This window comes from Lagopus muta, chromosome 1, assembly GCF_023343835.1.
Source record: "Lagopus muta isolate bLagMut1 chromosome 1, bLagMut1 primary, whole genome shotgun sequence".
Lineage (NCBI taxonomy): Eukaryota > Metazoa > Chordata > Aves > Galliformes > Phasianidae > Lagopus > Lagopus muta.
Window position 1 is genome coordinate 181475304 of NC_064433.1, and position 13105 is coordinate 181488408.

Sequence of the window (13105 nt, forward strand, 5' to 3'; positions counted from 1 at the left end):
CTCTGCTTGAACACGGACTGGTGGAGTGGCACTAAAATACTTCAAGAAAAGTGATTTTGAATTCTTGGCTGTGACAAGGTCATAGAGAGTTGAGGGACTGATGAGGTCTCTGTATTCTTTTGTGCTTATGTGCATTTTATTTTATTTTTTATTTTTTGTAAATAAATTCGTTTTTTTATATAAAAGCCTTCCTTGTCACTAATTCCTCCTTTTGATGGAGGAAAAAGCTGAAGATCCCATTTATGAAGGTTGAGAGAGGCAACAATATTGATAATTACGTGGTTCACCAGGTAGTCTGGAATCCTTTGATCCACTGCACAGACCTCTCTCTATCAACTTTTGCTCTGCACAGAAATCACATTGACCATTTAGCTGTCACATCTTCTCAGATACCATCAGAAGATGAATAGGATAAGGATGAAAATCAAAGAATCAGAGAATTTTAGGGGTTGAAAGGGACCCCTAGAGATCAGTAAGTCTAATCCCTCTGCTAAAGCAGGTTCCCTTACAGTAAGCTGCACAGGTAGCCATCCAGCCAGGTGTGAATATCTTCAAAGGAGACACCACAACCTCTCTGGGCAGCCTGTTCCAGTGCTCTGTCATCCTCGCTGTAAAGAAGTTCTGTAAAGAAGTCCTGCACATTTGTGTGGAATTTCTTATGTTCCAGTTTTTGGCCATTGCTCCTTGTCCTGTCACTGCACACCACTGGAAAATATTTATAAACATTGATCAGATCCCCCCTCAGTCTTCTTTAGGCTGAACAGATCCATGTCTCTCAGCCTTTCCTAATATGGAAGATGCCCCAGGATCTGTATCATCTTTGTCACCCTAATAATCCTTAAATACAAAGTTAGACAACAGAACGTTCTGAAGGGGAGGATATTGAGATTAGCTACAAGATATACTGGTAGTTGAACTCCTCATTATTTGGGAATGTTGGTGCTAAATCCTTGTCAGGAATCCAGTCAGCCAGCTTTTACTTGCAAAAACAGTTCCTGGCCAGTGTCCTACTCATGCTAGCCAGGTGCTTAAGGAATCTGTCATGTGATGTTTGCATGTGGCTTGCTTGGAATAAAAGACCTTCCTGCCTTACTTGGAATAAGAATTTTCAGTTTGGATCTCACAACATCCAGAGAAGAATTGAGTACTGAGTTATTTCTTCATTTCAAATTTAACATTGTAAAATAGCCTCAATGGAAGCAAGTGAAAGAGGCTTGCAGCAGAATATCCAGCAAAGCGATGGCTGGGGTAGTGTTTGGTCTGGAGATGTCTGAGTGTGAGTCCCTCTTCCAGCTCAGACTGAGAGAAATAGGTGATACAAGATAAGCCATCCCACTGGAGAGACCACACATTGCTAAAGCTCTAATAGGATTCTAGACAACATAAAGGTCATAGGTCTTTAAGAAAAACTTTAAAAATTGGTACTTCCTAGAGAAGGCAGGTGAAAGGGTTCCTATGTGTAGCAGTTGCTTTCTAGCAACAAGGGCCTATGAAATTTAACATTATCAGCATATCCAGATATGATCACAGTCAGAGCTATGGGAAACCTCGAAAGAGAAAATGCAGTCCTTGGGGCAATGTTTGAATATCATCTAGTAAACAAGGCATTGAGACTTCTTTTGTTGAACATGAGCATAAAATAAAAGCTTGAATAATTTTTAATAACTCTGTTGTTCATGGTACATGTAATAAGTGAGTTCTCATGCTAGTGGGTCTGACTTTTTTAGGACATGTCATTTAGCTATATTTATGATTTTTGCCTTGGAATTTTATTTTAATAGAGAATAGCAAGTTATCCTCATTATTGGTTCAAGGAATATTGTATTAAGATATAATATGGATGTGTGAGCTGATGGATGTGTGAGCTAAGTGATTGATAGCATTTTTATTTGGCTGCACTGCTGATAGCCTTACTTGTTTGTATTTTATTAAATCCAGCTAGTGAAACAGCTCCATCTCTTCTGTCTGAACACATTTCTCCAGTCCCGTGCACTGAGCGTTGAGTTCCCCGAGATGATGTCAGAGGTGATTGCTGCACAGCTGCCCAAGATTCTGGCAGGGATGGTGAAACCTCTTCTCTTTCACAAGAAGTGAAATGTCTTTTCTCTTCCCATAGGGATGATTTCTGGGTCGGTTTTTGTTTGTTTATTTTGGTCAAGATTTTGCAATGTCAGGACTTCAGTGTATTTGTCATACCCTGCCTACTGCTTTGTACTTGTAACATACACAAGCCATTTAAGCTTGATGTACATATCGTGAGTTCCTGATTCCTTAGCTGCAAAAATCACAACAGTCGGAAGAAATGTTTTGTAAACTTGGGTAGATTGCTATTTAGATATGCGTAAGAATGACAATAGAGTTTTCAGATTTCTAAGAGCAGTTATCTTACACATTTTTCTTACATATTACACACTTTCAAATTTCTGATATGTCATGGTGAAAACTTTTTAATACATTGTGTGCATGTGTACACGTGGGCATGCGCATGGTCCTGAAGTTTTTGAGGGAATTAAAATGTATATTGCCCACACTTTCTCACGGATATTTGACTTTTTATTTACTAATCTGCTTCACAGAAATATCCTTTCAAAGTCAGCTGTTCAAGTTTAAGTAGATACCACTGCAATGCCTTCATGAGTAACTAAAGCGCTCTCTGTAAAACATGTGAATATGGATTCATGTTCTTCTCTGTGCTCATACTGTATTGAAATTCTGATACCAGTGTGCTTCTTTCTGCATCATTCAGTGCAGTTCTTCAAAAATCAGAAAGCAGAGGAAAATTTCAGTATATATTACACCAGAAGTAAGATGTATGTAAACCCACACGGCTTCAGTTTGTGTTATTTTCCTTTAAAGTTTGGCACTTAGTAAAGCTGAAACACATTGTTGTAATCTTAAATTTAGCAACTTAAAAATTATGTATTTCAGAAGTTTTAAATAGAAATATTTTCCGTGACTCTCAATAATCTTGCTGGTTTGAATTCCTCCGTATGCTTAACCAACACTACCATCAAATTTTAGAGAGGTTAGAAACAAAAAGAAGTGGAAAATATGACCACAAACAATTTGATATACTTAACATTCATCTTAATACATTTAGTGAAGCTACATATTTGTACTTCGAAGGCGTGCTGTTTTAGTTGGAGTAACTGTATGAGGAGTTGGGCTAAACTAGCATTATACATTCATGAAGAATGTTTGGTTTTCCTGGAAATGAAATATTTGACTAAAAACAATAATGCGATGGTTGTTGCTCCTTTTGTATGGACATGAAGCTACTTATATTTGAGGCAGTAAACTGCTGATATATTCAGATGAAGAGATGGATAAGCCCAAGAAGAATTTAGATTATTAAAATCTGATGAATTTTTGCCAGTCACTAAAGACAATACCCAGCTTCTCTAGCATTAATCAGTGTAGGAAATTGCAAGTCCTGGATAACTGCTGGCCATATACTATTGCTTTTCCCCATTAGACACTGGATGCATCCATTGTGGTAGCATTCTGCTTATGGTATGTAATATGGGATGAATGGACTTGTCTTTGTCAGGTAAGCTAAGGCCCACCAAGAGGAAGCTACATAACAGATAGGAATAGAAGTTTCCTACATAGTACAAAACCTACTGGAGTTGTGGCAAAGAAGTGACCCAAGGAAAAATGGTCTAAGCAGACTTTTGTGCCTGTTTACTAGGTTCGTAACTTTTAACTGCCCCTAAACAAGCTATTTCTTACTTATTCAATACTGTCTGACTTTCAACTGTCATCCTTAAAGCAATTGTGTTTTAATAAATAACACAAAATTCTGTTTCTACATATCAAAGTTTGTTTTCTTTAATTTTCTTTGTATTTACATTCAGTTATACAGTTGTCCATTTCAACCATTCATCTTTTGTGTAACAACATTTTCATGCATTCCTTGGGGGTTTAAGCATATGATTTACCAGAATAACCAGACTTTCTATGTTAGCTAAGATTAAACTTCCCATACTAAAAGTGGTTCCACAACACAAGACAAAATCACAGGATGCTAGGGGCTGGAAGGGACCTCTGGAGATCATCCAGTCCAACCCCCTGTTAAAGCAGGTTTCCTACAGGAGGATGCACAAGGAAGTGTCCTGCAGGTTTTGAACATCTTCAGAAAAGGAGACTCCACAACTTCTCTGGGCAGCCTGTTCCAGTGCTGTCACCCTCCCAGTAAGGATGTTCTTTCTCATGTTCAGATGGAAATTCCTGTTTCCCAGTTTGTGCCCAGTTCCCCTTGTTCTGTCACAGGGAACCACCAAAAAAAGCCTGGCCTTATCTTATCTGGCCCTCTCAGTCTTTTCCAGGCTGAACAGTCCCACATCTCTCAGCCTTTCCTCGTCAGGAAGATGCTTCTCCAGATCCCAAACTGTATTTGTGATCCAACTCCCTTGGATTCTTTCCAGAAATTCCCTGTCTTTCTTGAACTGGAGAGCCCAGAACTGGACACTACTCCAGATGTGGCCTCATCAGGGCAGAGTAGAGGGGGAAGGATCACCTCCCTTGCCCTGCTGGCCACACTCATAGTGCACTCCAGGATACCCTTGGCCTTCTTGGCCACAAGAGCACACTGCTGGCTCATGGAACATCCTAATCCTGAAAACAGAAAACGGAGCAGGCATTATGTGTGCTTTAGGAATGCTCTGGATAAATCAACATCTGCCTTTGCTGAAGCCCTAACATTTGTTCCAAGTGTCTGCTGTGTCACTGTCCCACAAGTAGGGCAGATTAGTTTGAAATTATCTACGTTTGTCTCAAAGGCATAATCCAAAAAGGAAGAAAAGATGTCTTTTGGGAATAGTTTACAAAGGTTACCACATTATCAAATGGTGTTTCTTGAAGATCTCTAACTCACAGAAAAAAATCCTGGAATTTCATGATCATGCTAAATGGTCCACTGCACAACTCAGGACAAACTTGGATAAATATGATTGCTAATTTATATATGATTGCTGATTTAATTTGAAAATCTTGCGTTCATTACTTGATTGTCTGAAGTTGGACAAAAGTAGTTTAAGATCTTCCAGCTTTGAACAGAGTTTATAAGGAGCCAATAGTCTCCATTCCGATGCCATCATTTGTTCCAGATTACACAGATGCCATTAACAGTAATCAGGACATCAGATTAATTTCTTCCTCATGGAAATCTCATCCACTGTGACTTTTATTGCACATTTATCCAGGAAATGACTTGCAAACTTTTTTTCTTTTAGGGTTTTTTTTTTTACAGATGAAGGGGCTTTTTAGTTGCCTGTATTTCATTGCATTAATATTTCCTTAAAAATTAATTTTTTGTTTGTTTGTTTGTTTTTAACCTGAGTTTTACAAGTAGATGCAAATAAAGCAACTTATTCTACTTCTCTCTGCATTGAATAAGTCATAGGAAGGCTGGGTCTTCTTGTGTTTCATTTTGCATTTTGGAAGGAAGGTGTTTCGGCAGACAGACTGTTTTGTTCTCTGGCACCTTGTCTAGGTGACACCAGAAGTTATTTATCTTATGATAAATAATTCCAGGTATGTATGCCTGAAACCCTCATACTCTACAGTTTACATGTTTTTAACATAAAGCCTTTAGCATCGCCTTCTGCTGTTACTTAAGTGAGCAAAGAAAAGCATGAAGTCCACTGCTTTCTTTGCTTTCTACTGTTGTCATTCAGCTTTGCAGAGGCATCACGAGCTCCAAGTACTGTCATTTCTGTTCTGAACATCAAGCTGCCTGGAGTGGCAGCCCTTTCTAGGACAGAGCCCAGGAGACCATTGGCGCTGCAAGCTCTCATCCCAGCTTGTTTCCCTTTGTGCCTGCTGGGGCCAAAGAAATACCAAGAGGTCCAATGCTTGTTGACAAGGATTGATAAATCCTTTTGACAGCATTTATGGAAGGACAAATGTTGGTTTGTCCAGGATGGAGGCAAACAGAGCCTGAAAACCTTTTAGCAGGTTTCCTGTGGTTCTGCAGTGCTCTGTGTGTGCACCATAAACCGCAGCTCCAGAACTCCAGCTGTTCCTTCAGCTGTGGTCTCTGGTGTTGTACCTAAAACAGAGAAGCTGAGACTGCACTCAACATTTTCAAAGACCATTTTCTATAGACCATTTTCTTATCAGTCAATGCTTTGTTATTACCTCAACACTCTTTTGCTGTGCTTTATGATGATATGCTAGTAATTCCATTTAATTGGGAAATTCAGCTTCTTTACTGTGCTCCTATCTAAAACAAATCTTTGTGTCAGTTACTGATAGCATATATATGCCAAAGGTGATGTCTAGATTACTGTAAATGTAACATATGGTAATATGTGCAGGATCCTTCCATGACTCCCACCTGCCCAGACTGTTGGCTCAACCCCAAGGCAGAAGGGTGTGGTGCTGCCCTCCTCCTGCCTCGTGTGCCAGTCATGGCGCACTGACCTCCCTTTCCTTCGGGTAAGTCAGCTTGCAGCCACGGAGTCAATGGCCAAAGCCCTTCCAAACTTCTATGGCTCAAAGGCCTGTGTATATATACTGCCAGGGTGGATTGTCAGCACTGCTGGATTTATTGGTTTGTGCAGCTTTGTGTCACGGTGACCTGACTTTTGAACACAGGAATTGTTTTTCATTTAGTTCTCTTTTCCCCCTTGGAAGATGAAAAGGAAAAAAAAAAAAAAAAAAGAGAAGTCATGTTTTAGATGTTTTCATATTGAAATTTATGAGTTGTTTTTTTAGATGTGTGCTATTAATTTGGTAGATTGACATTATTTGCATGTGGAATTATATTGTAGCTTTTCAGATGCTTGTACAGAAACATGCAGTAAAAGGTGGCTGTGTGAGTAATAATAACTTAAAAACTAATTGCCTGTAGTCCTTAAATAGAAAATCATCCTCAGAAGGCACCCGTGCTGTTGGAACTGAAGTCCTTAATGCAGCAGTTGCAGAAATTTTAAGAATATGAACAGTACTTAAATACAAAATGAAAAAAAAAAAGTGCATTTTTTTAATTACATGCATTTATTTGATTATATTGAGGTGGTTTGAGCCCATGGTGCTCTGCGCCAAGTGTGTAAAGACTGCAACTTCTATATAAAGACTATCAAGGAGTGGTGAAATGTCACTGAATTCTAGCTCATCATTTAAAGCTGGCGACATTTCAGCTTCTTGCAACCATGTGCTGTGCTCATTATGAAAGCACCATCACAAGTCTGATAGTCATAGATCATGTCTTTCTGACCATGGAAACTAAATTAACCTCTCACCCCTACACGCACAATAGTTCCTCCAGTTCAGCATTCAGGCAGACCAGTGAGGAGGTTCTCACAGCGTCATTTACATGGTCTCAGTCTACTGCATTTTTCCCACAGCTCAGTTGAAATACCCACCCATCTGGGCTGGTACTAGAAATTCCTTTTGTTGTATCAAGGAAGAAGAAATACATAATTTCCAGGAATCCCAGACTTCACATCACTAAGCCCTATGGCTGTCCACTTTCAAATGAAGTGGGGACAGATTGAATGAAAGCACCTGGTGGACAGAACAATATCTTTGCCATTGAGTTTTTTCAGGGATAACTGGGTGGCTCAGTGCAGGGAGTTTTGTGTTATACAGGTAAGACTGTTATAGACATGATTGTTGCTTCTTGGATGTACCATTTTCACATTTGCTATTTCTCATACACAAGATAAAAGTACAGTACTGCTTTTACACCTCATATTGTTGCTTTTTTTTTTGTCCAGTGTGACACATTAGTCATCTACAAAGCCCTCAAGTTAAGAACATTAGTAGCTAACACTGTAAGTCCATATCTTATATTTTGTACAAATATATACATATTACCAAATTATTTATTTTTGTGTGCATCATTATGAATTAAATGCACAGGTTTTCACAGTAGCTTAGAGAAAGTTAAGATCACAACTTTTATTGGACTGAAATTTCAGAGAGGAGTGGCTCGCAGTTACCAGTTGGAGCTGTCCTTTTGTTAGAAGTATTTGGAGATACCATCTCTGGAATGTGGCATTGTGCCTTCAGAATAGTGAGGTCAGAAGGGGAAAGAATACTTTCCCAACCATTTTCCTAGATGCTAGCAAAACTTGTGACAGTAGGATCTGGATTTTACTGGTCCACATAAGCACGTTCTTTTGTCTGCAAAGTATGGCATTCTTGCTAAATATAACATGCTATTAAACAGAAGCAATGAGCTGGCAGTGTCAGATAACATTTCATGTTACTTGAAATGCCCAAGGAGTCGGCACAGGGCGGCTGAAGCACCATGTCCAGGCTGGGTCTATCAGGCCAGCAACAAACACAAGCAATGAGGACATCCTTCTGGGGCCGCTGGCGCCACGCACTATGGGCTGCACCACTAAGGATCACCAGGCTTTTCACTGAACAATGTAACTGGCAATGTTATATGCCAGAGATCTACAGTACTGTCACATTATGCTGGCCAAATCTCTACCTACGGTTGCATGCAACAGAATCAGCACTGAGTTTTCTGTACCCTGCAGCTGGCAGTGACAGCTGCAGTCACCTTACACTGGGTGGGAGGGAGGAGCAGATGCCCTTAGCCAAGCTTTGTATCTGATCAAAGAACAAGGTTATCAACACCTGGTATTTAAGGAAGTCTGAAAGTTGGAAAATATTCTTTTAGGAAGTCATTTAAAGTATCCTCAAAGCCTTCTCTGAAGATAGCCATTGATTTTAAAAAATAAAGCACATTTGTAAAATGTTTATTATCACATCTTAAAAATCTGAAGTATTATAAAGCATTTTTTCTCCCTCCCCCAGCCAGGGTACTTTCTATCCCAAGATTACTGGGCTGGGCAGTGCATTAGCGCGTGGTGGAGGCGGTGTAATCCTGGGTGCAAAGTTCTGTAGAAAGCTAAATAATTCTTAAGTTCAAGGCACATTTAGACTGATGTTAGCATTTCTCTGTATATAACGTTCAGGAGAGTGGAAGATATAATTCATGGTTTCTTGCATTTGTTTTATTTTTCTAAAAGGAGATTTGTATAAGATATCTGTATTTTCCAGCGAAGAGGAACTTGCATCTCTATATTTGTGCATCTGACACAGCTTTGAAGTATTTCTGTAAAGGTGCTGTCAAGCTGTGTTGTGTCAGGGCCAATAAACTGGAGATTTACTGTGCTCACAGCATGAGGAGTGCTTAAGTTCTTGGTAACTGCTGGGCTGAAAGCAGAGCCACAAAATGGCAACTGACTGCAGTGAACAGAGGTGTGTTGGAGCCTCTGCAGCCATGGAGCACCTGGGGGGGCCGACTTCAGCTGGAGCTTTCTTTGCTTACTGACGTAGAAGATAAGGATCAGGAGCCCCAGCTCCACATGGACTGACCACCAAAGGGCCAGGTCCCAGCCTGCACCTGCTGCCTAGCTTTGGGGTAACCCTGATGATTCAGGGCCAGACCTGAGAATGAGGTGTCACTCCTTGCTCAGGACACATGAAAATGAGGATTGGAACTGGATGATTTTTAGAGTTCATTCCAACCCAAGATATATACTAGTATGCAGATGAGAAGGCTCTGGGTAGACCTCATTGCAGCCTTCCAGTACCTATGGGGAGCTTACAAGCAAAAGGGGGAGTGACTTTTTACACAGTCTGATAGTAATAGGACAAGGGGGAAAGGCTATAAACTAAAAGAGGGGGGATTTAGGTTAGATGTTAGGAAGAAATTCCTTACTCAGAGGGCAGTGAGGCCCTGGCACAGCTGTCCAGAGAGCTGTGGTGCCCCATCCCTGGAGGCACTCAAGGCCAGGCTGGATGGGCCCTGGGCAGCTGAGCTGGTGGGGGCAACCAGCCCATGGCAGGGGTTGGGACTGCATGATCTTTAAGGTCCTTTCTAACCTCAGCCTTTCCGTGGTTCTATGATTCCCTGAGAAGCATTGACCACGGCAATAACAGTGATACTTTGCCACATTATTTCCACATAGTACAGTACATCTTGAAAGCGATGTTTTGGTTTTGTTTCTGAATGTGTCCCACTTCCTACAAAATACACATTCAGTCAGGGACACCTGCACTGCCATCTTTGTATACGTCCTCTTATGCAGTGATGCTCCTCTAGGTTGAATGCAATTGTTTCTTTGTCTACGTGTCCAATTTCAGTCTGAATGTTCACTGTTTCCTTCAAAAATGGAGGAGTTTTTAACAAGACATGGTATTGATGAATCTATGAGAGTTAGAGAATTTAACCCATTATTTGACGTGAGATGTTAAAGGCCCTTGAAGCAGAAGCCTTTGCTTCAGCCTTTGTCTGATAACAGCCTCCTGATGTATTTGCTCACTGCATTTCAGTCTGCAATGATACAGGCGCTGTGGGGATATACTCACCTCTGTGCTAGACTGGTGAGCATGCACTTAAATGCACTGTTAGGTTCTCACACTGATCACCAGCCACTGGCAATGAGGATGGCCCTGCAAGGTGTCAGGAACCCTACCACGCAGTAAGAGGCACGAACTATGATTTCCATGTCAGTGGTGAAGAGGCTGTGGGCATGGAGAAAGCACCAACCCGCTGAGGAGGCTCCGAGGGTTGCTTTTCCTCTGGCATCGCAGGCTCCTGGCTGCACCTTTCTGTGTGTCCCACAGGGAGAAGGCTGACAGGGGCAGTGCCTTGCAAATGGTGGAGAGGCAAAAGCAGCGTTCTTCCCTGCTGCACTGAGATGGGTTTCAGTACCAGGGATGTACACAGATGACACCGTGATAAAGAAACACCCTTTCTTCTTTTTCTGTTTGGATACAAAGTGTCCAGCAGAGTGAATTGCATTACCTAAAACACATAGCAACATTCACCTGAGGTTCTCATACTGATGCGCTGGCAGATACACAGATGTTAGGTTTCTGAGTTCATTTATCCAGGAAATATTTCAAGTGTCTTCAAACACTGATGAGCAAAACAGTATAGGAAAGGTTTCAGCAGTAGCAGTACCTTAACCTCTTGGTACATCTTGATGGTTTCTGTGTTGCGCCAAGAGTAAAATTAATTGTGCTCATTTGTTTTTCATTTTTTTTTTTCCCATTCAAGACAGCACAATTTTTCATATTTACAGAGTAGAACCAGTATTTCTTATAACTAAATATCAGCATCCCTCATGCAAAAAGAACAAACACAGAATGACTGTTTAAGCTGTTTCGTGTATTTGCATTTGCATTTGTTTGCAGTGCCCAATACAATTTAATTTCACCTAAATCTCTGTGGTGTCTTCTGCTGTTTGCCTGGTGCCTCTCAGATGGCCTTAGAAAGTGCTGCCAGAGCCTGCTCTGATGTGTGCCACTTATTTTTTTTTGGTGGAATTTCCTTGTCAATAGGAATTCTGCCTGTTCTGTAGTAATTCAGCTCCCACAGTTGTCAATGCCTCTGTTTCCATTGCTTTGTGCTCAGCTTTACTGTTCAAGCTTGCTGAAATCCTAATCTTCATTATCTTTTTGTGAGGTCCTTGCAAACGGCACTTGTTTCATGCTGGGAACCAGCTGCACCCTGCACATGAATTAATTTATTTGGAGAGATCTATCAAGCTCAGGTTTCTTTATCTTTCTTCCGCCTGGGTTTGTGAATTGTCTCCTGGAAGGTTTCTCATGGGGCTGCACAGCTATCTCATCCGCTTACAGACCATGCTCATTTTTCTCTAGCAGTGGTGTAAGTGTGGGCTGAAGTCTTGCAGCTCCTGCTCAGTCATGGTGGAAGAGGCATCCTCATTGCCTTTGTCATCCTCATCATCATCTCCATCGTCATTACTATCATCCTCATCATCTTCATCATCCTCCTTCTCCTCTGCTCCCTGCAGCCCTGTGTAGAACCCAGACCTCAGTTCCCTTCCCTGCGTCCCCACCTGCCCGCAGGCTACACCCTTTCACTGCCAGAATGCACACCCTGCGATTTCCAGTCATGTTTGAAAAATCTCCACCATCAAGATAAGCTGCATATTTACCTTGGATTTTTCTTTTTTTTTTTTTTTTTGGTAAGAAGACAAAAACAATGCTCATCAATAAAAATAAATTGCTAATGCTTTTCATTCAGAGTAGATTCCAATCCCTTATAAGGGCACCTGAGAGCCATTAACAGTAATTTTAAATGAAATATACCCATGAAAGGTAAGTCTAACTAATCAGCTCCTCAATTATACTGGCAGAAAGATGTATTCCAATTACCAAAGCACTTTCAAGTGAATTAAGGCTCCTTTCTATGCTGGCTGTGGAGGTCACTGAACGTTCCCATGAATCCTTGCATGTTTACATTAAAAAAGCACACCACGATCTTTGGCAAAGGCACTTGCTCTAGGTTAGCTCAGCTTTTGAGCTTGTTGCAATAAATACAATGGAAAACCGGCCAACCATTGCAAAAATGTCAAGAATATCTTTCAATACTTTTCTTTCCATATCAGTGTTTAATCAAAATTGCATAGCTTTATGAATGTGAAATGAAATTATAGAAAGTGCAAATACACACTTATCATGTTTAATAAGCATAATGTTCATGCTGGAAAGGAAGATGGATTTTGAGGGTGCGAATCACGCCCAACTCACACAAAAACATTTCCAGCTCAGACCCAAACACTGTGCTCTGCTCTGTACATATCCATGTCCACATGCACTGCTGTATGCATCCACTTCCCATCAGCCCAACCACACAGGGACTTGGAACTGCTGTGCTGGAGCATCTCTGTTCACACCTTAACTATTCCACAAGCCAACTGCTTGACGAGTCCCACTACTGCAGTTGCAGTACTGCAAGATCAAGCCATAGAATCATAGAGTGGTTTGGATCTCATACTTGAGATGGTGTCTCTCAAGGATGGAGGGTGAGAACCACATCTCTTGACATGCTGGCCATGCTTCTTTTGATGCAGCCCAGGATATGACTGGCTTTCTGGCTGCAAGGGCACATTACTAGTTCATGTTCGTTCATCAGTATGCCCAGCTCCTTCTTTTTAGGACTGCTCTCAATCCATGCGTCTCCCAGTCTGTACAAACGTCTGGGATTGCCCTGACCCAAGTGCAACATCTTGTACTTGGCCTAAATAACATCAGGTTCACCTGGGCCCACTTCTTCAGCTTTTGTAGGTCTCTTTGAATGACATCCCTTCCTTCTGTCCTATAA

At 41.1% G+C, this 13105-nt stretch overlaps 1 protein-coding gene across 3 annotated transcripts in view; it reads left to right on the top strand.

The window, feature by feature from the left end:
* The window catches only part of PGR (progesterone receptor), a 42390-nt gene extending 34090 nt beyond the window's left edge, over positions 1 to 8300 (top strand). For all 3 annotated transcript variants that reach the window (XM_048934364.1, XM_048934365.1, XM_048934366.1), the window contains one exon: positions 1939 to 8300. In XM_048934364.1, coding sequence (XP_048790321.1) covers positions 1939 to 2094 — 156 coding nt within the window. In that variant the 3' untranslated portion in view covers positions 2095 to 8300. The remainder of the gene's footprint in view (positions 1 to 1938) is intronic.
* The last annotated feature ends 4805 nt before the right edge of the window (positions 8301 to 13105 follow it).